Genomic DNA, 26041 nt, shown 5'->3' on the forward strand with positions numbered 1-26041 from the left:
TTCTGATTAAAAAGGCAAATATTTTAATAGCTTCATTACCTGTCAATTATAATTGTGCAAAAAAAAAAAAAAAGTTGTTGCTCCAACCTCTTTGCTAACTGAATGCCTCTAAGAAGTGGAGAGGAAAAAAAATTCAAGTACGCTGAATACAACTTTGCAATGAAATTAACGAAAAACGGAAAAGGGAACAAAATGCCACACTCTGCTATTCAGCTGTCTGTCTGCACCAGCGGTAACTTTTCTTTCCATGTCCAAAGGAGAAGTATATAGGTGGGAATTAAGATCCTTCTTTGCCATCGAAATGGTAACAGATCTTTGTAGGCTTTTTGGAGGAATGTTGTGATGGGAATGTCGGTGGAAAGGGGTGTCTCTTGAGTCCCGGTAGGGATACCAGAACTGTGTACCAGAGAATGTCAGATACCAGAAGTGAATAGTCACCCGACTTGGGCAGGAGGGGAGGAGCACAGGAGAAGAAGGGAGGAGTCTATTCAGCATGACTTGCATAAACCATCCCATCTATCCCTCGGGAACAATGTTTCAAAGTGCTTTTCGAATGGAATGGTTTATAACAATGCTAAACTGTGGACCAGACATGCCAATCAGCACCAAAAAAATCAGTTTTTTAATAAAGGATGCCAAGGTCACATTGCCCTCTTGAATACATTAAGAGAAAAGATTCCATTCCAGATCCCACCCTTGGTCTCCATCTGCCTCCAACTCATAGGAGTTTTGGTTCTGGCCCAAAGCTAGATTGCCCCTTTTGATAAAAATATGGTGGTGTCTGCAATGAACCATGTTTGGAAGAAGAAGCAAGATGTCAAAAACGCATGAAACCCAGCATCCAATCACCTGTGTCCAACCGGCAAAATAAAACATCTCTTTTAGGTAGCAGCTACTGTAGACAGCAAGAGTTCGTAACTAGAGTCAGCTATGCTCCAGACTTAGTAACAAACAGGTGGTCGAGAGCAAAGGGGCTTCTACATCCAAAATGGTTCAATCAGGTTGAGAGATTGTTTTGTACTCCCTCCCCATCGTGTCCCTTATTTCTAATTCTTTGAGTTCATTGCTTTGCAATCTAATCATGCCATAAATGGCATACGCAAGTTCCTTGAAATTATCCTACAAGGGGTGTGTACATGCTAGTTCATAACATGAAAAAAAAAAAAAGCCTCGTCTAATTTGTTCCCATATTTGCAGGCGTACATTTTCTCTAGCTACTCTGCAGGTTTTCCTGTAAGCATTTTACTATTACCTTTAACATAATCAAACAATAACTGTTCGCATATACAAAGGGATTCCCTTCTGTTGTACTTCAAATAGGCACCAAATGCTTTTAGTTATTCCGTTTTTATAGGACCTTTTTCTCTCACTTCTAAAAAGATCTTTCAATGCGATCTAGGTGGGGGCAGAATTTTTTTTTTGTTTTTGTTTTTAAAGTTTTATCCTAAAACATAAAGAACAAAACACAACCAGAGAGAAGGAGAGAGCAGATGTGAACGCGTCTCTCCCATTCGGCCCGACCGCGTCCTCACAGGTCAATATCCCGCACGTCCGTAGGGGTGCTGGCCTGGTCCAGCTCATCCTCCGACTTGGACCCCTCCCCCTGGTCCTGACGGAACTGCTGCAGGCTGTTGAGCAGCACCACCTCAATCTGCTCCTGGCAGGCTTTGAGGCAGTCCTAGAAGGAGAAGAGGTCAGATCAGAGCTGTGAGCAAGACCAACGGTGGGCGGCGCACTTAAGAAGAAAACACACACAGCCGAAGCCTTGCGCGCTACGTGCCGGTTTCCCGATAGAAAGATGTGTCTCGGCAGAGCCGTGGGACCACACTGCTCCGAGTGGGGTGCACCGCCGGCAACATCGGCACCCCCTTATCCCGGCCCATTCCAGATCCATCGAAACAGAATCGGGATTTTGGCAGAAGCCCAGTTGAGACCATTGCGCGTGAGAGTCTGGCCAAGATTCTGAGCATTTTACGGACACCCTGCACCCCGTCATCACAGCGCCAACTGGGGGCTTTCTGCTTTGGACCCTGGGAGGTGACGGGGACGAGGCGAAGGCCAGCGCCACAGACAGAGCCGCAGAGCTAGGCTGGTGGTGCACCTGAGGATGGGTAAGAAGGAAATGGACTGAACTGGGCTCAAGAAACCGCCTAAGCTCTTAAAAAGAAAACCTCCTTTTCCCTGCTTCCTTACCGCCCTCAGTTCTCACAGAACTGCAACACGGAATGTTGACAGAACTCTGGACATTGGAGCTGTCCAACTGGGGAATAAGTAAGAATCTGCAGCATTGTTTGATATTAGTCTATATTTGGTAGGGAAAATTCAGAATAAATTTGCCGCAGGCAGAAGCTTCCATTAGTGGGGTGCCATGGAATGTGCCACACTCGGGTGTCACTGGGAGGGGGGCTGACACTTAGCAGCTCAAGGTAGAGAAAATCACTCTTAGCAGATACGTGCCCCCCTCCCCTGGCTCCCTTTCTGAACTCACGGGGCATCTACATGGAAAATAAGTTAAATAGACTCTGTTGGGGTCTTCCCACAGCTTAATCTAGGCTTCCCCTTTTTTCGTTTCACTGTGCAATTTTCACTGTAGCCTAGAGGCTACTGTTTGCCAAGCACAAAAGCATTATCTTTATTTTCCGAAGATCTAAAATAAAGGGACACAGTTTTCATGCCTCCAAATATTCCATTCCTATCTCGTCCATGCCATATTTCAAACTGCAGCTTTCTACGAAACTTAAGATTAGGAACAACAGGGCGCCTGGGTGGCTCACTTGGTTAAAGCCTCTGCCTTTGGCTCAGGTCATGATCCCAGGGTCCTGGGATTAGGCTGCATCGGGCTCTCTGCTCAGTGGGGAGCCTGCTTCCCCCTCTCTCTGCCTGCCTCTCTGCCTACTTGTGATCTCTGTCTGTCAAATAAATAAATAAAATCTTAAAAAAAAAAAAATTAGGAACAACAGCTGCCCGATTGTGAAGGGCGGAGACAGGGTATCACCCAAAATGTGAGACAAATGAAGAAAGGGAGAGTCGTATTTGCGACCCACCCACAGCAGCGGGGTCATTTCACTTCTCGGATCTGTTCCCCAACTTGTAGAATAAGGACAAAACACACTCATAGGGTAAAGGTGACCTCTTGTGCTATAGATAAGGTGCTCAATTCAATAAGTGAATCCCATTTCTTGTGATAACAAACAACAAACCCATCCTGGAGGCTGAAAGAATTATTTCAATTTCTTAGAGATGAGGTATGGATAAGCATTTGCTCCAGATTGCTGAAGGAAGCACGGTGGGTATGGCATTGGGGGTGGCTCATGGGATGAGAGAGACAAAACCCAGGCACAGAGATCTCTGGGCCACTCCAAATAAGTGAGCTGTCAGGGGCTGGCAACATCTCTCAGACTTCTGTGGCGTGTACCGGTCTCATCCTCTACCCTGTCCGACCCCCTAAGTACTGACTGGAAACCTTGCCTGTGGGCCTCCTCCAAAGCCCACACACCCAGGGGCTGGGCTCCCAGGTCACTCCCCACTCGCCCCATGAGCTCATCGTGAAGACAAAAGCCATCACGTTTCTAAGGGCGCATCTATTTCAGTAGATAGTGGAAAACCTAAAAGCCTTACAATCTAAAGAAAATGGATCTTAAATAAAGATAAAGCTGGTGTGGGCCAACAAGGCAAACAACAGCTTGAGGCAAAGGACTCTCCACTTTCCCTGGGAAGGTCCTGCATCACAGGTGGACGGTAGGGCCCACAGTCGGTTTTCCTTCCAAAACTGGAATAGGTGGCTTGCTCTCCATTTGAGCACCGTCTGAAGAAGCCGACGTGTTCTCAGAGGCCATGCTAGGGAGTCTAACACTGTCCTCAAACGCCCCGTCTCAGATCTCAGGTGCTCGCTGCCTTCCCCCATTCCCCTGAACTCCTCACTGAGAAATGAGGGGCTACAGAATTTAAATGAATGTTAATTTCCTCTTTCTTTTTTCTCACAGAGAATAATGAGTTGAATCCGGCCAGTTGTGACAGGATGTCCGTCCGCTCCAGAGGTCTTTCAGGAGCTGGTGAAGGTTAAGTTTATAAGATTTTTTTTCTAGGAGGACAGGGGGTTGGGTCAGAACCCCTCCGTACCATAGGGACGGTAACTGCATGCTTGCCTCCAGGGATGACAAATTCTATCCCAAGCATATGGCAAAAAGAATTTATTTTTCTCCCCCAATGTATAATTAATACATGTGTTCTATTAGTTTCAGGTGTGCCATAAAGGGTTTTACAGAGGGTGGCAGGATTCCCACCTGATTGAGGGATGGTGTGTGTGTAAGTGAGGGACAGACAATAGCTCTGAACAATGAAATTCTGAAAGAAATGCCAGTCAAGTGTCAGCCTCAAGGCCTCTTTAACGAGAGGGTTTCCCATGGCACAGCCATTTGGAGAAGAGTCCCTAAAGTGAAGGAGAAGGTCATGTAGAAGACCCTCCCCCGCGAGAACCCTGGTGCCTCCCACGGATCCTGTCCAGCTTTCCTTCCTCAGAGGCTGTATTTCGGTGCCATGGGAAGGTTATCGGGGACAGCCCACCTTCCACCCCAGAAATACAACCAACTCAGGACTCCATGATTATCACTGCGTTAGCCACATCAGCATCCCTGAGAAAGACGGTCCTTCACATGAGCCAGAGCTCAAGAAAGTGAAAGAACCTGATCTGGGAAATGTGTTAAGAGTCTTCATTCTGGGGTCGCCAACGATTCTGTTTCTGGCATTCAGCCTTCCCTTCCAGCAGCCTGAAACCTCTAAGAATAGTTCTGGAAAAAATCCTACAGGGAAGGCTGGGACACTGGACAGTCACCTCTACGGGACTTTCAGAGCCATGGGACTGAAGATCAAAGGCCTCAAGGGTCACGTTTATGTAAGTTCCAGCCAAGAACATGTGGTACTGGCTTTCCTGAATAAAATGAAGGAAGCTTTCACATAAAACACTCTTCCTCAGCTCTGTTTTCATTCCAATCTAAACCGTGACTGATCATGGCCAGCTCTTGATATGATACCTCCCACTTGAAAAGATAAAGGACTACAGTAGTTACCCCAGAAATGAGGGACCCTGAACCCCAGCCCCTGCTCTCTTCTAGATTCATCTGGGACAGAGCAGGAAGCTAAGCCTCTCTGGGGCCAGTCATGTCCCTCACTCCTGGAAGGTTCTCTGGGGCCTCTGCCTAACCCTCCTTCATGGTCCCCTTCTTCACAGCTTGGCTATCATCAGCTTGAGTTTCAAGTGCAGATCGCACATTCCTAACTGGATAAAAAAACTTTAACGGGTTTTGTCTTGTAAGAACAATGTCAGTCTACTCTGTGATGGTGGTGACAGAGAAATCAGCACCCCACCTTCCTTGAGACAGAACTCACTCCTGGTATTTTAACACCCTCCATTATGAACCATTCTTGGACTTGCAAAGAGCACGAGAATTTTCTATGAGCTGATGGAAAGCGAAGGGAAAGAGAAATGTGTTGGTGGTGTTACTACCTGCTGCCAGATGTGCCCACCCCTCACAGGCCCCCATTCCCGCCCCAGGAGCTCCCACTCTCCCGAGCAGCAGGGCAGGACCATGCACGGGACTGGGGTGGGGGGTAGTGGTGACCTGAAGAGAGGAGGAACCCTGCCTCAACCAGCGGGGCTGCTCGTGCTGGAAGGTCAAGCTGAGAGAAGGAAATAAAAGAGGGGGGACAAGTTCAAAGGCCCGAAAAGAAAAGGAGGCAAAGCTGGAGTAGAGCAGAATCATAGTTATTTCCGAAGGGCAGAATCACAAGACGCCACACGGAGGCAATTACAGGGTCAGGGGACCTGGGGGTCCGAAGGGCTTTGGGAGCTCACACAGCCACACGCCCACATTGTGCAGCTAGAGAACGGAACTGAAGCCCGGTTACGGAACTCGTTCCCGGGTTACGCTGAGATACAGGCTAAGCCTGGCTGTAAACGGGCAAGCCTCCAGCTTCAGAACGCTTTCCCCGGAGACCCTCTGCTTCTTCCCAGCTCTGAGGAAAGACCTACAGGCCAGACAATCTCCAAGAAAGGGAGACGTAGCCCAAGGGGCTGGGGGGCGGGGGGTGGGGGGGGGGGGGGGGGGGGGGGGGGACCACAGCTCCTCCTGTGAAAAGATGCTACGTGCATGCAAAGTGCAGTGGCTCTGGGACCTCTGCTTTCCGGCAGCCTCCGAAAGCACCCGTCATTGTGTTAAGATGCCCCAAATTAAGCTGATTAAAAGGAAAGCCATAATGCTCGTCTGTCAGCCTGGACAGGTGGCACTCCACAGCGCTGGAGGTCGGGCAGACCTCCAACTCCGAGGATGATAGGCTCCCTCCCTGGCCCCTGCCCCCCAGCCCCAGAGCCCTGACAGCCCTGTTTGTGATCTCCAGCTCGTTACACGGGCCTCCGACTTCCTCTGCGCGCTGGCTCGGGCTCCGCGCCCTGCACCCTCCTCGGCCTCCATGAATGGGCTGACGGAACTCCGACCATTAGCCCTCAGTGTAACTGCACCACGCCATTGTCACCACACACGCAGTGCACTCAACGGGGGGACAAAGGGCTGAATGAGCCCCAGACCCGCGGCCAGCTCAGGCAGAGACAACTTAGGAAACTATCTCATTCTTCCTTTCTTCACAGGCTGTTTGGCTTATTTCCTTGCATACCAAATGAAGCCCGCAGAAGAAATAAGGCAGGAAAGGGGAGCCTGAGCCTCCAGTTCTATTCCATCCCCCTCCCCCCGCCCCCAGCCTCCCCTCTGGCCACTCTTCCCAAGGTTCTTGACCACAGGCCCCGTCGGCCCCAGCCATACAGGGGCCCATAGTAAGGGAAGGTGTGTCAGGAGGGGGTCGGTGCTTCTCTCCAAAGAGGACAAAGACGGGGCTGGGGGCCCCAGCCCAGAGCATGCAGTCAAAATCGAGACTTCTTCCCCTGCACAGCGAACAGGTTTTTAACAGCTCACTGACAACCAAGATCCTAACGTGCCAGGATGAGCCCAAGGGAGGGGCATCCTGGAATCTTCCGTGGGTGATATTTAAGAACGGGACAGAAAAGGATGAATATGGTGACCAGGGGACTAGCGTCTGCTTCCGTTGAATTATCTCCCAACAGCTTCACAGCATCGCCATGGCCCAGGAGCGTGACTTCTGCGTTTTTATTAGACGGTTTGTAAAACCGTGGCACGTGAAGGTGATGGGTTTTGCTCAGGACCCTGGCATGTAATGAAGGCTGAGAAATATAGGGCTTTCCAAAGGTCTGGAGAGACCAAAGACTTAGAAACACACTCTAAGCCCATCTGCCTGGCCTTTGTGTCCTCCGTTCCTTCCTTCCTGCTTCCCTCCCTCTCTTCAGCATCATTCCCGAGACTCTGCCAGGGGCTCTGGATAAAGAGCGCAGTAAAAGTTGGGTCCTGTTCCAGAGGCTCTATAGACAAGCGAACAGTGAGATAAACGCTGGCACAAAGCACGAGCCGAGTGCCGAGGGACGGAAGAGGAACCCCGACTCTGCCCGGCAAAGCCGGGAAAGTTTCACCGGGGAACCAGGACGCTCGATCCCTCCTCTCAAACTCACCCTTGGCAACGGAAGCCCCGGTAGAAGTTTCCCCAAAGCCAGCACCGCCTCGCTGGCTGGCGTCTGTTTTTAGCAACACTTATGACTGGAAGGAAAAAGTACTTAAAATATACCACCCTCTGAGACTTTTATTCCCCGTAAAACTGTCAGGCTTCTCACTCAGCTTTCTCTTTGGAATGAAGCGTTCCGGTTTATTTTGGCAACCAGAGGGAGCAACAAAGACCGACTTTCTCAGAGCCGCATGGGTCCCTCCTATCAAAGCTATCTGCCACTGGCCAGCGAGCTAGAGACACTTGTCTGCCCATCTCAAAGGAAATCAAGGGGACCCGCTTTCCCCAGTCCGCCCCTGACAACACGTGGGCAGAGAACACCGTCCGCTTGAGGAGGTCACAAATTACAAGGTGCCCGGGACAGGCACAGAACCATCAGGACTCCAGGTCCTGGTTCGCATCTGTCCTATTCTGCCGCAGCCAGTGTGGCAGAATGTGGCCCTGTGCACCTGACTTCTCCACGGGAGAGCTCGACACCAACCTGTGGGCATTTCAGACTGTGGGTCTGACAGCAGTGTGCGTGTGCGTGTCCATGTTCCAACTGTGGCAAAATAAACCAAACGTGACATTTACCCTCGTCACCATTCTCAGGTGTACGGTGGCCTTCAGTATATTCCTTTTGTCATATAACCATCTCCACCATCCATTTCCAGAACTTTCTCATCCTCCTGAAGCAAAACTCCATACCCATTAAAGAACTCCCTTTTCCTCCCACTCCCGGACCCTAGGAACCCCGATTTAACTTTCTGTCTCCATGAATTCCACTATGTGAGGTATCTCCAGTAAGTGGCCCCATCTGTGTCTTTTGGGATCTGGCTTCTTTCACTGAACGTGTTTCCAAGGCTCATCCATGTTGCAGCGTGTGTCCGGATTTCCCTTCCTCTTTAAGGCGGACTCATAACCCACTGCACATACATACCACGTTCTTGGTTTCTCCATTTCAAGGACATTCCTATTTGCCAAGTGCCCTCTGCCAGGAAGCCTGCATTTCACATTAGGCCTAGTGAGCTCCTTCCTCTGGGTCTGCTTTCCTCCTCCATTTATACTTCTTAACACCTCTGCATTCATTTGCTGATGAGCTTAATTTGCTAGGGTTTTGCATGCTTTACTTGTAATTTGCCTTACAGTCACCCAGTTCCCTGCCCATTTTCCATACATGACCCACCGGTCCGAATTTCTGCCTCCGTGCCTTGCTCATCGTGCAAGTCTTCAACAAGTGAGCCTTTAATAAATCCCTCCAGAAATGAATGGAGAGGAAGTGGTTGCAACACAGTGCTTCTTGACTCATGAAATGGTAAATGGGCTCAGGAAGCAACACTTGCCTCCCCCCAAGATACCGATGCTTTCTGAATTCCAATCCTTTTCTTTTCCTTCACTCTTGAGCCTCAGCACTTCAGAGAACACGGCCTGATGGATGCGAGGAGACCTACAGCTCCTGGAAGTCAGGCACAGGTGGCCAGCCTCACCCGAGATGACTCAAGCCTTTTTACTAAAAACATTGCTGGGGGAGAGTGAGCAAGCCTCTGGGGCCCACAGGTGAGCTTAGAACTCACAGAGGTCTGAGACTGTTGTCTGAAAAAGTTCTCCTTTGCTCATGCTTGGTTGTTAATACTAAAATGCTGACCCGGAGGCCCATGGGTAAGAATGAGGGCCCCATGCATCTCCAGTTCCGCAGCTGGAATGCAGGGGACCTCTAGCGGCTTCTGTACTCATTTAACCCGGTCTGACGGCTGACTGACACCGATACACCAGCTACACAGTATCTCAAAGGGGCAAGTGGTTTCTCCAGTATAAGATGAGAAATTGGTTTGAAGTCTTGAAAAGTGGCCGGAGAGACTCAGTGGCACCTCCAGAGTGACCTCTGTCCATCTGAAGCCAATGAGGGGTGAGAAAGGAATATGTGGGAGAAAGCCAGAGCCTGTGGGGCCACCAGCCAACCAGGGCAAAGTCCATAAAAATCGGAAAGAGGTTACAGTGCTTGGGGGGTCAAACTGCTGTCACTGACGTTTTTGTCTCTGGGGATCGGGGAAGAGCCTGTCTTAAACTGGTTGCTGTTGGGAGTCCTTTTTGTTAGGCAACCTTAATAGGAGATAGTCAGGAAAAGAAAGAAGCTCATCATTTCTATAAACGTTACGTTCTGTCCCAGATTTGCCTCTGGAGGGTTAGGAAAGCACTCTTCACGCAAAGCACACTGGAAGGGGTCTTCTCGAGCTGTGTTTTGGGAACCATGTAGTAGACGGTAGCACAGGCCTCTGTGGAAAGCCTCTGTTTGGGACCTAGAATTTTAAAGGCGTATCTAAGATCTGCTTCAGAATAGGAACCTGGGTTTCCATGAGGCCCTTCACCACCTCCCTGCACCACCTCCTTGAGGTGGTAATAAAGCCCAAAGCAGAATACAGATAGAGAGGAGAGAAAACCAGCAAGCTGCAGCCCTAGGCCCTCGGGGTTGTCAGCCTTCCCATCAGCATCCCCATGTGGCATCAGCCACAGGCCTGTACGCCCCGTTATCTCTTAACTCAATCTAGTCGCACAGCAAGGCATTCCGAATCTCCCTGGAGCATCCAGAGGGGGGACTGTGAAGCTTGTCTGCATCTTGAGCTTCTCCATGGTGACACCCCAGGGTCTCCTGGCTGATAGGATTCTCCAGTTGCCTTCAAAGCAGAGGCTTTTCTCAAACAAAAAGATTCAGGAGCTACGGTTGGTGTGCAACTGTGCAACGTTCCCAGGTTGGTGGGGGGAGTGGGAGCTTCCAGGTTCTAGCCCGGGCTCTACAGCTGACCTCCCCCCTCCCCCAGCCAGTTACCCAGCCCTCTCCAAACCTCCCATGGAAAGCCTCGGCTGGAGGACACAGGAGCGGTCTCTCTGACCTCTCAGAGCCACCCTGGCTTGGACCTGCTAAGGACTGCTGTTTTCTACCAGCTGAATCAGAGCCTCGCTTGACCTTGGTCTCTCAAGACCTTTCTTCTAAGGAGCTGCAAATTCTGGCAAGCAGAGTTAGAGTCTCTGGGCAGTCCACCGGCACAAGAATGGAAAAATCTATAGCTAATAATAGTTCCTTGAATTACTATGGCCCTTTATTCTCTTAGAAGTACTTCTTAATCCATTACCACATTAAACAAAAGGGAAGTGAGAGGCGGGTGGGGTTGAGAGGTGTGTCAAGGCCAGACACCCTGCTGGAGGTGGGGCACCTCTTGGATCCCTATACCACCCACCCCCCAGTGAAGCAGAGCGGGGCTCCAGCCCTCTCTCCACTGGGTCTCCGCCTGAGTGGGTGTAAGCAGAGCCTGAGCCTGACAATGTGGGGGAGAGGCAGTCTGAGGACATGTACATAAATGGAAATGAAGCAACACTTCAGACCCACGGGGAAGCCCACGGAGGAAAATTAGTAAACAGCCCTCCTCCTACCTCGTATCTGTTTGCTAGGTTCTTTTCTCTATTTTATGGCACACTGGCTTTCAAAACCTTAGGAGGAAGTCTCGTCCATGGAATTTTGTACTGGGAGGATGGATCTTGGAAAACAGAAACCACCATCAAAAATAAAAAAATTTAAAAAGTACCTCCAACACACCGTCATCAAGCCAAGTGTCTCTTTCCCTGAGCTGAGAAAAGAGCTATCTGGTTTTAACCAAGAAGATGGCGTCCACCTACCACATCCGTGTTGGTGATCTTGGCCAGCAGATCGACCAGGGCATCGCCAGTGAGCGAGCTCACGTCCTCATCCTGCTGGAGCCCACAGATGGCGGCTCCCACACTTCCAGTTGCGATCATCGATGGCGGGTACATGGCGAACTTAAAGTCTGTGAGAACAAGAGGCAGAGGTTCAAGGCCCAGGAATAATTTGGATCCGGGGGTCCTCAACCTGAAGATACTCAGAAAGAGGATGGTGAGAGGTCAGCTGCACAGGTGATCCCTCACAAACGGACACGTCCTCTCCTGAGTCTTCCTTCCCAAGATACCCTTTATTTATTTGCCATCACTCTGGAAGGTCCCAAACCAAATGGGGAAATGGAGGGAGAGAAGCTGGAGAGCTTATCTGAGTACACACAGGGAATTATCAGAGAGAAGACTCAGGTCCCCACAACCCTGTCTGGGACAAGGGGCAGGAAGGTGAGTGAGATGCATTCCCCTCTGAGGGTCATGGCAGGAGCAGAGCAGGGAGGTCAGAGATGAATCTCTCAGGTGCCATATAAGTGAGACAGACCAAAGGATCTAGATGGTGGAAGGCAGGAAAAGTATACAAGTGAGTACAATTTTATGAAGACCAATAATCCTGATGTTACCTTGCCCTATTATTTTGTGGACAGTCAGCAAGGACTAATACGGCCCAAAACAAAAGATGACTTTATTTAAACAAACAAATGAAAAAAAAAAGGAAGTGAGAGAGGCAGTATTGGAGGGGATGAAGGCCAAGTTTCACACAATTCCCAACTTCTAGCCCCAATGCCAAGGGCCCTTAGAACACGAGGAGAGAAAGCAGGTACCCAGTATGCACCACTGCACCCTAATCAGATGGGTGACTTGGTTTAGATTTTATGGCTCTTGGGCCCAAAGTTCCCATTTTCTGGCTGGAAAAAAAAAAAAAAAGAGTAGTTCGCTAAAGAGAAGTACAAAATGAGGATAAATTTAAGGAGCTCAAACCCTCATCCATTTTCATTTCTCCAAAAGCAAACAGAGGGGATTTTCCTATGCTTGGCTCAGCTTGGGAGACCAAACACCTCCCGTTCCTCTGAGCGCTCCTGCAAAGAAGCCAGGTGACCAAGATCACCTACTTCCCAGTTACCAGGAGGAGAGGACGACACCCCACCTGAGTGCTGTGACTGCTTCTAAGAGCTGCTAATGACCCACGGGCACAGTCCCGTCCGTAAGTCCGTAACCCACGAATGCACCACATAAGCTGCGCACAATTACCCTCACGTGGGGGAGGAGAAGGGGCGGACTTCTGAGGGCTGGAAGGGCCCTTACCTGGGCCTTGTGCTCATATGGGAAGGACGCTACCCTGTCACTGTCTCTGGTCAGTCCTGGAGTGGAGCAAATCCTCCAGTGTGTTACCTCTGCTTCTAGCATTACCCCAGAGTTCACGGCCTCTAGCTGTGCAAGGGGGCAGGCAGGAGGGAGACACAGAAGGGGGACATGGGTCACACTTCCAATTACAGCATCACCACTAGGCTGAACTATTAAAGGAGTGTACCCTAGTATTTCCCCTTCTTCCTGTGCCATGCCTTGTTAAACGACATATTCCATTAAAGCGCTTTAATGGTGACCCCATTGTCCAGCATCAAGTTGGTGGTGTTCTCAGTGACTCTGCCGATCCACTGAACCGTGCCCACACCTCCCATCTTGGCCGGATCCCACGAACAGAGCAAGCCCAGCCGTCTGTCCGTCTGTCTTTCTCCTTGGCTTTCTTTCCTTAGCCCACTCCCCATCTCTGCCTCTTGAGGGATGCGAATCACAGCGTTCTGCCCCACGCCTGCTGTCCACTAACTCCTCCCCTGCCTTCTCTACCCCCATGGTCGGTGCCAAAGGCGGCCTCCCTGCCTCCTGCTCTGCTGTAGGTCTCCTCCACATGGGCTCACAGGAGTGTTTCTCTGCCCAATAACCTCGTTAGCTTCCGCCTGTGACATTCACAGTGCAGATGAGGCAGCCAGCCCATGGCCGTGGGCCCACAAAGGCCCTGGGTGGGAGCATCTGGCAGGGAACGACAGGAGGATATCCCTGGCCCTCCCTTTCCTCTGTCCCAGGCACCGACCAGGAAGCACACCTCACACATGCCTATCTTTTGTTGTCCAACTGCACGCAAAACTGACTCCTAATTTTAGCAAACTAATTAACTTCTGGAAGCCAGGGGGTATATCCGGGTGGTCCTTGGGTGCGGCAGGTGCTAAAGTTGCCAGGACTGGATCTCCCCCCGCCCTTCTCTCCCCACTTTGTGTTTTGCTTAGGAAAACGCTGAGGGGCCTCCTCCTGGGATTACTGTCCTCTGCCTTCCAGAAATGGGGAGCACTGCGTACGAGAAGCTAGCTGCCTCTGGGCAGCTCAGGCTGGGTAGTGCTCCCCCTGCCAGAGAAGAGCTACAGGAGCCGCGCAGCCACTGCGCTGCCCCTCTGCCCCACACCGTGGGAGCAAACCAGGGACTTTCTCAAGCTTCGTGAGCAGCTGCTAGGCTCTCCTCTGGGTAGGTCCAAAGGAGGACACATTAGCACTACAAGCCGAGTCCAGACTGTGGGACCTTGGGTGAGTCATTGCCTCCTCCAGCGCCTGGCATTCCATTTGTCTAATAGAGGGTGGGGTTGGATCTGTGTTTTTCTAACTTCCAGCTGCAACTCACAGTTGGGTCATGAAACCCATTTGTGGGCTGTTTTTGTTGCTGTTTAACCGAACAGAACAGGATAGAAAGTATCAGGAAGTAATCATGTAGTAAGAGTAAATACTGTCTTGAGAAACTTTTGTAGCAGTTTGATGTCCATTTATGTATATCCTGAGTTGTGTTATAAAATGCCTTTCTTTCTTCATGGTTTAGGCCAATAAGTCGGAAGGCTGTGAGCTGGCTAACCCCCCAGGTGCTTTCCAGCTCTATGTTGCTCGTCCTTAAGGATCTAGAATGAGAACCACCCCCAAGAAACGCAACAAGCATCAATAGAAGAGAGCATGGCTTCCACTGGCTGGGGAAGTCACAAGGCATTTCTCTGCAGAGAGCACTGCTAGTTCCACATGGCCTCAGGGGCTGCCCCAGGACCCTACTCAGGGACACCCCCCTGTCGGTAGGGGAAACAGCACAGAGGAAAACACCCAAATAAAATATCTGAAGGGTCGTGTCCTTGTACTAGCTCTAGTTACCTCACTTCTGTACTCACCCGTGGAAAGTTTCACCCAACCCACTCAGCCAGTCCTGGAAACTTTAAACTTTGGCTACGTAACTGGACTGAAGAGGGTTCAAACTTATCCACTTGGCCAGGGGGAGTGGGCAGAAAGTTCAAACATCATGCACGCAAGCTATGACCAAGATGACAACCTTCCAGAAATATATGAATAAAAATACACATGTGCACGTGCAGGTGACAGAAGTAGGAGTCATAGAAAATGTATGTAAACATATGGAAGAAACAGAAGTAATTGTGTAAAACTTCCTCCTAATACTATTTTATTTCAGCAAAAATAAAATACCAACTAATAATCTCTCAGAAATCTCTTACCTCTCTTGGTCAAAAATACCAACAAGCTATATCTTGTTGCAAAAAGCATATCCAGGGGTGAGGGTCTACATCTACCCTCCGTTGCCCACGCGGAATGGTAAGAGGTGACTTCTGAGACCTTCCTTCCTCCGCAGCTGAGTAAAAGGCAATTAACTGACCAGTGATCCATTCCTACAGAGTCATCACAAGTGCTCCTCCCCGTTCCCAGAAGCAAGGATTAATCTCCACCCCGCCCACCCCAGATATAAAAACGTAGTAACAGAACACAGCATACGGGGCATTCTAGATGGCGAGGTGCATACCGCATGGGTAGCTAGTAAAGAAACTTCTCAAAAGAAAGGGGGTGCTTAGGGGAACAGAAGCATGAAGATACTTATAAAGACTATCTGAGGACATGGGAAGAATTTGGGCCAAGCAGCTCGGAGAGCTGGAAGGTGAAGTATGGGAAGGCCGATGTCCTACCACCAGCCCACTGTGTGAAGATGGGCAAGATACTTGACCTCTCTGAGCCTCCATCTTCTCACCAGCATATCAGGAGAATAACTGGACCCACCTCGTAGGGTTGTTCTGAGGATGGGACTAAAATAATCCATGCAAAAACACAGTGCCTGGCCCCTGGTAAGCAAGCAGTGTCCTACCACCGCTATTCTGACCACGGGAACCTTCTATGGGACTGTGAGGGGTAATCCCGACCCCTGGGAGATGTGGTTCAGCATCAGCAGGCCTGAGGAGGAAGGGCCCTGTATCCCGGGGCTCCAGGCGGATGCTGACAGCAGCCCCACCGTGCCGAGACCGCCGGGAAGAATGAGGGCTCTGTGCTGCCTAGAGCATCTTTCACTATCACTTGTGTTCCATCCCAGAAGTGACCTCATCGAGTCCCCGAAGCCTCGCGCTGGTTTGTCAGAAGTGGGAGAAACCGACGGCCCCTATACAATAAATGGAAGACAGAAGTCGGCCACTCCCTTCCCAGTGTCCCCATATTCCCTCAGGTGTGGTTTGCCCAGAGCAAAGGAACAATGCCCACATACTAGAAGCCTCTGACACGACCTCCTCCCTCCTGGGGAGGTGGGGGAGGCAAGGGGCACACCTTAGGGGAATCCCAGCTCTGTTGATTGCTTACTCATCCAAGTAGTAGTGGTGAAGTATTAATAAAAACCAACGTAAAACTCATCAGTTTCGAAACACTTCATTTTACAGGTGAAATCAATGAATTCTTTTTCTTTTTTGGGGGGAAGAGAGAGAGTGTGTGTGTGAGTACAAGTGCCTGGGGGGCTGGTGACTGGAGGGGGCCGAGACAGAGGGAGAGAGAGAATATTAAGCAGACACCATGCCCAGCACGGAGCCTGACACAGGGCTCCGATCTCACAACCTTGCGATCATGACCAGAGCCACGATCAGAAGTCAGGTGCTTTACCAAACGAGCCACCCAGGCTCCCTGAATCTATGAATTCTTGACCCGTCTAATGCCTGACCCTGGGCCTGGGGTTAAGGTGAAGCTTTTGAGCTATGAACCCAGTGCTCTTTAGACCTTAACAGAATGTGAATAGCTCCTTAAGGCCACCTCCCACATCCCACGAAGGAAAACTGGGATATTTTCCTATCAGCAGTGCCAGAAAAGCTCCCCAAAGCAAGCCCTGGTCAGAGATAGGTCCTAGCCGTGGCACCAGCAAGCTGTGTGACCTGCATAGCCCACTTAACTTCCCAAGACCGCCATAGACACTACCAGGGCCCCATTGGGCTCTGTAATCTGGAACAGAGCAGCGAGGGCTTCATAGTCAGACTTGGTATCTGCACGCCCTGGTAAGATTTCACTGAAGAGCTCTGAGCTAAACTGGGTTGAAACCACAGATTAGATGGCCCTGTCTGTAAGTTCAGCACGGATTGTTTTGGCTATAGGAATGGAGACCTTGAAGTCCAAGAGTGACCTCTGTGCTTTGAATCACCACTAGGGGGCGAGAGAGATCTGCTCTGAGGCTGACGAGAACCAGAAGACCTAGTCTCCCATCTCCCCCACCTCTCCCCCACCTCCAACCTGCACCAAGGTGGAATTTAAAAAAGGCCAGGATCCCGGGTGCTCCTTGGCCCAGCGATGATGTGGGTGGCACACACCTCACCCACCACCCCCGGGATGCCTCGCCAAAGGGATGCCAATGTGGCACCTTGGTGGGAGGAGGGAGGGAGGGAAACGGCTGGAGAACAGCAAGCAGCCTGCTCCTCATTCATTTTACGGCCAGATGGGAACTGAGAGAACCCTGTCCCACTGCCTGACCCATGAGGTGCACTTGCCGAAGAACAGCCACTTCCTCTAGTTTCCATGCCCTGTCAGCAGCAGAAAGGGTGCGGGGGCTCTGAGATGGGAAGGTGGTCTAATGTCTCCCCACTTGGCCACCACTAGGGCACACCTCCCTTTTTGGATAAGGGGCTGCATCACCTACCCTCTCCAGGTCCTGGCTATGATTATACCTCAGGATGGAAGGTCATGAATCTTCTTTAGGGAAAGCCAGGAAGACTGGAAACCCAAGGGGTATCATCATCACTAGGGCTCGGGTCTTGGCGTCAGGAATCTTGGGCGGGACTACTCAAGTGCATGGAGCAAAGAGCTTAGCCCAGCACCTTGAGGTGCGGCCCGAGGCACAAAGAGAGACATGTGGGGTGCCCCGGGTCGGGAGGTTAAGCACCTCCACCCCACCTCCACACCAAGTTCAAACTCAAGGTCATCGCCTTTCTAGACTAACTGGAATCATCTGTTGAGCATGATATCATGCATCAAGAATCTTCCAGTGCGAGAGTGCAATCCTGAGTCATCTTCTCTGGTCCTTCTTTCCTCATCTGCAGACCTGGGGGACTCTACCATCAGAGCTACAACCAGGTGGACACTAAGGCTCAGTTCTGCCTCCCCAGGATCAAAAGCTTCAGGAAAGGGGGTGGATGCCAGGGGCTGGCAGTTAGGAAGGTCTGTTTCTCACCTCAGTGCCCCTGTGGACCATGACTGGCTCTGACAGGGACACTGGGCAGTTGGAGGCACTCTGTCCTACCAGAAGCCATTTTGAGCTGAGGAGGGAGGGGGCAGGAGGGCGCCTCTCGGCCTGGCCACCATCTTACCGTCCAGCCTGTGAGGAAAACTGCAGCTTCACTCCCCTTCTCACAGCCCCTCTCTGCTCTCCTGCCCTCTCTCTATTCCCCTTTCACATACACACATGCACTCCCCACACAGACTAGGGAACTGACAGCTCTTTCACAACCAGCTTTCCCATCAACTAGCCACACAGCCTCAGGGCTGGCCATCATCTCCAATGTAGGCCTTGTAGGCCTGCAAACCCAGGCTCCAGGTGCCTCTTCGGCTTTGGGCTGTGAGGCACCTGGCGCAGACAGGACGGTCTCGGTGTCACACCTACCTTTGGTTCTCTGTTACTTGCGCCCACTACTTGCCAGACGGTCTTAGGCAGTCAACCATTTGTCACCCCCGGCCCCCAAATGCAGTATCTCCTCTAAGTGGGAGATGTTTCCTCCAAGAAAAGCAGCCCTTGGCTTTTATACTGTCGAGCCAACTGCTATAAAACTCCACACTGTGAGGTTGCCATGTAACCCGGTCCTTCATACAGACACACGCACAGGTCAAGGAAGAAAAGCCTTGTGAGGCAGACCCATCCTTCCCAGACTCAGGAAACTTCTGAGAACGCCCCTCTGTCTGACCAGTCCACACCTAAAACTTAGTACCTTAGTACCTAAGGCTTGTGGTTTTCATTCGGTTGGAGTTATTCCTTCTATCCTTCCTCACTTCCTGTCCAAGGTTAGCTCAAGTCTCCCAAAAGGCAGTCATTGTGTCTTCCCCTGCCTCTGACAGACCTCTGTCCTCAGGACCTGAGTTCCAGGCTCCTTACTCTGGCAAAAAAGTTGGCAGCCACCCCAAGGATCTAGGCAAGAGCCCAGAAGTGGGGCCCCAATTTTGGAGAACGAGCCTTTACAGAATCTGGAGATCTACCCATGCCTGGATAATTCCACCCATCATCTTTACCCCGAACAGAGATGAGAATGGAGGGATGGGTGGACAGACCCCAAAAGATCTGTCAGTCAAGAGACAAGGTCAAAGCAGAACTCTGGCTAACAGCTGGGCAATGGGGGAGCTTAGGGTCAAGGGGTCAGCTGTCCTAGGGCCAGAGAAAAAAGGACGGGTTGACTCCTCCCCCACAGTGAATCATGACAATGGAGAGGAAGGGCCTGGGAGACAAAATGACAAGTCAATGAGGGACTGACCTCTAGGGCCCCGGGCCAGACAGAAGGAGAAGAGAGGAAGCAGAAGAATGGCTACTGTCCAGGGGGGCTCCAAAGAATGGCCCCTCAGGGCTGCGGGAAGGGCAGCTCACTCTCCCACAAAGGGGCATAGGGCGCACACACACACACACACACACACACACACACACACACACGCCATGGAACCGATGAACGGGTCTGGATCAGGAAGGGCAAGACTGTGGAAAAAACCCATGCTCGGGCTTCCAGTGTGGGTACCTGGGGACACTCCAGCCCACGAAGGCAGAGCAAGGGATCCTGCTGGACTTGGATGAAGTTCTGAGTACGAGATGGGGGTGCTTTCACAAAGAGTGCCACCACACATTGTCTACACATTCCTGGGCTCACAAAGCACCTCCTTGCACCGGCGTCTCCTTCTGATTTTCCTTCTCCTAAATACCCTGAAAAGCCTGTACAGATCACGTACCCACAGACGTGTTTTGCAGATGGAAGCTGAGGTTCAGAGAGGTGAAGCAGCCTGTCCAAGGTCATCCAGGGAGAAGTAGCAAAGCCTGACCTTTTGACTGAGAACACAGCATGCACACTTTGGCCTACTGTGTGATCTGTCTGTACTAACTCATGAATACCATGTAACAAGGTATTGAAAGAAGTTAACCCCCTAACTCCCCCACGAGTCCCAGCTATAAAATTCAACAGCTCTTGGCAAACTGGGGCTGATCTCTCTGCACCCCAGCCCTCCCCACTCACCCACCAACCTCCCACCCCGAAACCAAAGATCTGCCCAGATGGTCAGTTCTTCACCTATAGTGTCTCTCCCCTGGAAGATTAAGTTCCACGATCTCTCTCATGGTCACTACCAGGAAAACAATGGTAGAAACTGGCCAAGGTTCAGTTTCATGAGACAGTGTCAAACCACTGCCTTTAGTTTATTAGGGGAAGTGCAAAGCAAATGGGCCAGTAAGAACTATGTATCAACTGTGGGATCAACAGGGTGGGTGGAAAGCTTTTAATATGAAAAAGCCAGTCGTGATTGCTACGTTAGAGCTTGCAACCAAAATCAAAACACCAGCACTTGAAGCGAAGGCATCAGACCCTAATGCTGAGAACCTGAGTCCCTGCTGAGAGCCAGCAGGGTTTACTCCCCCCGCCAGCAGAGGGAACAGCTACACATATGTGTCCTACAGTAAAAAGAACTCCTTTGGCCTCCCTTATCAGGGCAAGCTTCGTATTTATCTTGACAGTGTTCCTTTAACCTGTATTTGCCCCCAGCCCCCAAATTTCCTCTTGGGCTTATCTCCAAGCCATCCTTTTCCTCAAAAGATTAAAGATTTAAACACAACCAGAGAGCAGTATATATAATCTTCAAAGAGCACTTTAGACATCATAAAGAATTATTTTTACAGGCCGTATTTTTTTTTCCCCTTACCACACCTGTCGTCGTAAACCATTTATGAGTTTAGCAGAGAAAAAAAGAATATACCAGCTCAGATAGTCGGGAAAACACAGCCCGTCTCCTAAGCCCCTCAGGCCCATACCAGGGAGTACCCCCATCCTCCCTACCTCCCTACCTCCTTGACCCCCCCCACAAGGGCATCTTCAGCATGCGTCTGCCCCTCCCAAGGCCCCCTCCAGCTCCAGCCTGCTCCTACCAGTGGCACACAGAGCAATGAAGGTCTGCGCATGCTTGCGGATCAGAGACAACTTCTCACTCGGCTGGGGCAGCTTACGAAGGATGTGCTCGATGAAGTCGTGAGGGGTGACGGCGGCCAGGTTCCACTTCAATTTGCCCAGCACCACCAGCTCCCACTCCTGAGGAAGGGAGGGAGGAAGAAAAGAGTATAAAACCCAAAGGTGGACCTGGTGTCCTGTCTGGGACAGGGGTGGGCGTGGGTGGGGATCCAGATCGGTTTTAAGGATGCTCATGAGGACGCTGCTGGATGGGGAGGTGGGCCCATTTGTCAAGTGTCCCCCAAAGCTTGGTAGTTGTTGACCTCTCTTCTTAGGCTTCCAATGGGAGGCGGGACCGGCAATAGGGAGAACCCAGGTATCTATTGCTAAGACTGTTTTCTCCTATTTCTTATCCTCTTGGCTTCCCCACTCCCGCCAACCTTGACTTACAGGCAGTGCTGATGCTTGCCCACCCAGAAAGCTGAACCTGCGAAAAGATACTGCTAAGGTCATTGTGGCCCTTAGGTAGTCATTTGTTGTCTAGGTCTCTATCGCTGGACTAATAGTTTTTTAAATCCTCACAGGAAAATGATGTACACAGATAAAGGTCAAACTAAGGTTCCTGGGCCCAACTCCTGGGCAACCAATCAGCTGACTTGTAGCTGGTGCCAAAAAGTGCCCTTCTTTTCTGCTTGAAAACTTTCCCCTCCACGCATAATGCGTAAGTCTTGGGGAAAAGACACCCACCCACAGAGTGCCCTTTCACCTAAATGTTTCATAGGCCTTTGTCATCATGACTGAAGGACCCACTGGACAGGCATTAGTAACCCCACGTTGCAGCAGGAGGTGATTGGGGCAAAGTGAAAGTGCTTATGCACGGGCCACGGAATCCCTCCGTTCAATGCCAAGGGGGGACAATGCAACCCCGACTCTCACGGGCAGCCCACCTCGTGAAAAACTTCTTCTCTCCCTTATCGGGATACATTTGGGGACTTGTGCTGAAAGTAAAACAAGCCAAAAAGAAACCCTAAAATTATGTGCCGTCAGAGGGAAAACGGGCCTATCCAATTAATTGCCTTCAGAAGAAAGAGATGCAGAGACCACCCTGCTCCCGCGTTTGCCCTAAAACCCCCCAGGCTCTCTTCCATTTGCTAAGCCAGGAACCAGAGCCCCAGCCCCCTCCTGAAGCACTAAGAGGCTGTGTGGTCTGGGGCGACTCCCTTCCCCTTGCTGGACCCCAGCTTTCTCCAGTGTAAACTAGGACTTCTCCGGATCCCAGCTTCTGGGATAAAGAGATAGGGAATGGAAAACACAGGCAGGGTTTTGTGAAGCAATATTCATTAGCTTGGCTGGTCCTGGAAAAAACTGGGGTGTCCTGAAGAACACCATTGTCCACCATCATGTTGAAATAAACAAACCAAATGGAAGATTCATTTTCCTGGTCTCCCACGAGAAAAACAAACTAATAACGAATTCTAACAATTTCTTTACATGCTTTAAAGTCTGCCTTGGCTTTTTACAGAGGGTTGGGGTGTGGGGGCGGGGGGAGGAAAAAAAGACAAAATTACTAAACAGCCCATGTCTTCTAAGATGGCTTGAAATTCCAGCCTTTTCTTCTCACAGGGGAATGTGAATCTAAAACACTCTTCTTGTACTATTATTAAAGGAAGCAGATCTCCCAGAAGAAAGCACCTTTCTGGGCCTCCCGGACCAAACCAGAAGCAGCTGAAATCTGGCAGCGGTTCAAAGGTGAAGTCATTCATGCCCCCTCTCTCGACATTCCCCGCAATTCCTCCCCCGTCCTTGCACATGTCTGACACTAGATGGCAGCACAGCCCCAGAAAGGGAGGCCTCTCACAAAGAGCTCAGTTCTACCAGCCTGTCCGAGCCCTGTGGACTTTGTGCAGGCCTCGCCAGTGAAGAGGGGGAGGGGCGGTCAGAGGGGTGCCCCTTTTTGCGAACAGTGCAGAGAAAGGTGTGCAAACCAAGGAAGGTGGGCCTGGGAGCCACCCTACCGTTCCACACTGCAGCAACATGGATGCCTGGTGTGAAGCCGCAGGGAAAAAGATTGGGGTGGAAGAGGAGGGGTTTGCTGGCAGAAAACCAGAGTCAAGAGAAGACCCCTGTCATGGGACAGAGGTCACCGCCCCACTGGAGCTAGGAACCCAGGCCTCAGATTCCTCCAATAAAACACCAAATTTGGACTTGGGTCAAAAGTCAATGTGATGATATTTAGTGAACAGCTACTATGTACAGGTATCTTTCGGTATCTTGAGACTTCATAGGACCTTTGAACTCTGGATTCTTAGGAGACACATCACAAAACACTATCATGTGAAGACATTCTTACCATGTGAGAAGTCGAACTATTTCTCAGAATTCTGTGGTTGAAAATTTGGAATTTAATTAAAAGGTTATCACTATGTCCCAAGTCTCCCCTACGCGCGCGCACACACGCACACACGCACGCATGGGCACACAACTGCAAATGAATTTCACCAACACAAATGTCTCGGGGGATCTTATTCATGGATGTAACCGTAGTGCTTAGCACAGTGCCTGGAACACAGTAGGAACAAAAAAAAAATTTCATATTAAAAGCGTTGTCTCCCAAAATGTGAAAATTCCAGCGGTGTGGTAATCTGGGATCCAAAGCATTTGTTTGGGGAGCAGTGGGTAGAAGCTTATCAGGCCTGGAGAGAGCAAAGATGGAAGGACGAAGAGCAAGGGGGGAAGAAAGGAGAGGGTCATTACCAGCAGCTCCTGAGGCTTGATGGAGTTGTCAGTATAAATGCACAACTTCTCTGCCGTCAGAGGGATAGTCTCTTTGAGCTTGGAGGCCAGGAACATGCACACAGCCCCCAGGAGCTGCAGATGGGTCTTAGGAGTTGGGACCCCAGCCAAGAAGCGGTCCAGGTAATTCATGGCCAAAGGGAAGACCTCCTCTTCACACTTCTGTTCCTCGCAGACCTACAATGGGAGCGGGGAAAGGGTTGAGGGGGGTGAAGGGAATAGTACCAGGAAAAGACAAAAAAAAGAAAAAAAGAAAGAAAGAAAGAAAGAAAGAAAGAAAGAAGGAAAGAAAGAAAGAGAGAAAGAAAAGGCATAACCTATGGAAACAAGCAAAAATATTTAATTCTTGAGTGGGGAGGGGGAGGGGAGTAGAATATGTGATAAGAATAAAAACGAGGAAAACGGAGAAAATCTAAAGAGTCCATCCGCCCTGGGGTGTTCCCCAGGAACGTAAAAAAGGAGGTGAATGGAAGATCCGAACCCAGGAGACAAACAAATGCGCAGTAGCCGCCGGCTCGGCGACGCTCCCTTTGGCTACTGACTTCTTTGCTCACTCTAACTCACTCACACTCTCTTTTTTGGATTTCGTCATCTTTTCAAAAAATCAATAAAAATATTCTGAAAGCTCCGGGGGTCTTCTTCTTGGTCTCATTCGGACCCCCAGACCCTGCTCTATCATTCCCGACAATTGGAAAAAATGCCCGGGGGGGTCCCTGCGACCCAGACGCCGCTATTGGGGGGGTGGGTGGGGAGAGCTGGGGAAGAGAGGGGGAGGGAGGAGAGGAGGAAGAGCCGCAGCCTCGGCGGCTGGACTCGGGGCATGGGGAGACGGTTTCAAAAAATAATTAAAAATCGAGGAAATATCCTAGAAAAGCCGTTTTGGCGTGAAAACCCCAAAGAGGATCCAGGCTTCCCGAAACGGAGGTTTCGGGTGCCGGAAAGGTCTGTATCTCGACCCCTAGGGCTTTGGATCCCGAGGGGAAACTTGGAGGGGTGAGCGTCTCGGCGGGAGTGTCCGGCTGCGGCCCACAAGGGCAGAAACTGGGGACCGTGGTGCCGAGCTGGGGGAAAGCCGAGGAACGGGGAGCCGCCGGAGAGAGGCACGGGGGACTCTGACCTCTCCTTTAGGGGTGCCCCGACATCCCCCCCTACACACACCTCCTCCCCCCTCTTCCTACCCCACCCAAATCTCCGCACCGAGGAACCTGGAAAGCCAAACTGTAAGTAACCTTCGTGAGGTGGGGGTTGGGGGAGAGGGCACTATTACAAGTGGGGTGGCCGGGATAACGGGGTGCGGGGAGGGAGGCGGGCGACGTTTTCCAGCCTTTCCAACCGGAGTTTGCAAAGCAACATGGCGAAACCACGGCAGGTCCAGAGCTGTGCATACGTGGGCACACGGCTTGCTCGGCAAAGATTTGGAGCAAGGGTGAAGAAGTGGTTCTTTTGGGTTCCCCTAAAACACACGTTTCTTCATTGCGACTTCCGGGGCTCCTGAATTCTCCGTTTCTCTCCTCCTCCCTCCTCCCCCTCCCTCCCCCCCCCTTAAGTGCCAACGCGGAGTCGCGACCACATGCGGGGACCTGAAGCTAGGGCGAATTTGCTCTGGCCTTTGGGGGGCTGCTTTTTTTTTACGTTGGGGCCCCCGATTTCAACTGCACCGAAAGCAGCCGCGGCTTCGCCAAAGACAGGTCGGGATGGGGGTGGGAAGAAGAGGCAGCCACATGCAGGCACACGCGCGCGGGATGCTCCCCCACCCCCGCCCCAGGACAGCCTCATTTCTCCCAGATTTTCCTCCCCCCTCCCTTTTCCCCCCTCCCCTCCCCCAGTCAGTCTTGCATCCTGCAGGGAACAGAAACGAAGCCACGCGTCTCGCCAAAGGGCGCGGGGTAAACTCGCGCACCGGAGCGGACAGGCTAGCGCGGAGCCTGCCCTCTCCCAGTTTTAGGGTCCCTGCGGGGTGGGGGTGGGGGTGGCCGAGTATTCGGATGGGGACAGACAGAGTCTGTCTGCAGGCTTACCTCCAGCATCCAGGTGGCCACCATCCTGCGCATATAGGGCTGGATGTCCTTCTGCACGCATTTGAAGTAGGAGCACTGGGGAAGGTAGCGCTCCTCGATGGTGAGCAAGTTCTGCAAAACGCGGTCGTCGTATAGCAGGTTGGCGTCTGGCACGGCCCTGCGGACCGGGTCCACCTCGCAGCACAGCAGCTCCATGGCCAGCCGGGTGCCCGCTCGCTGCCCTGCTTTCTCCGGACTGGAAAAGTTGGGGGGTTTTGGGAGGGGGGAGGGGAGAGGGTTCCCCTTACCTCCTTCCTTTGGTTAAATAGGGGCTTTTCGAGAGAAAAGTTATGGGGCAGAGAGAGAGAGAGGCTGGGGGAGAAGAGAGGAAAGGGATGGGCGGTGGGAGAGGAGAGCCTCGGGGGCTGCTAACTCTGCCTGCCCTCCCCTTCAAACTTGTCTCGCTCTCCCCTGCTCGCTCTTCTCTGCTCTGCGAGGCAGTGACGCAAACTGGCTGGGCAG

At 51.3% G+C, this 26041-nt stretch overlaps 1 protein-coding gene across 1 annotated transcript; it reads right to left on the reverse strand.

The window, feature by feature from the left end:
• On the reverse strand, nt 1-26041 carry CCND2 (cyclin D2). Its single transcript, XM_032874838.1, has 5 exons — nt 25541-26041; nt 23484-23699; nt 20711-20870; nt 11269-11417; nt 1-1678 (listed from the first exon to the last, which is right to left on the reverse strand). Exons 1-5 carry the CDS (start codon nt 25733-25735, stop codon nt 1529-1531), a joined length of 870 nt encoding a protein of 289 aa, XP_032730729.1. The 5' UTR covers nt 25736-26041; the 3' UTR covers nt 1-1528.

The sequence above is a fragment of the Lontra canadensis genome, unplaced genomic scaffold (genome assembly GCF_010015895.1).
Source record: "Lontra canadensis isolate GAN:19392208 unplaced genomic scaffold, GSC_riverotter_1.0 scaffold53, whole genome shotgun sequence".
Lineage (NCBI taxonomy): Eukaryota > Metazoa > Chordata > Mammalia > Carnivora > Mustelidae > Lontra > Lontra canadensis.

Bases quoted from the DNA above. Each gene is read 5' to 3' on its own strand.
- CCND2 (XM_032874838.1), bottom strand. From the start codon at position 25,735: ATGGAGCTGCTGTGCTGCGAGGTGGACCCGGTCCGCAGGGCCGTGCCA. The intron at 20,871-23,483 runs GTAATGACCCTC...TCCCTTCCTCAG, and splicing joins TCAAGCCTCAGGAGCTGCTG to GAGTGGGAGCTGGTGGTGCT. The intron at 1,679-11,268 runs GTAGGTGGACGC...TTCTCCTTCTAG, and splicing joins AGATCACCAACACGGATGTG to GACTGCCTCAAAGCCTGCCA.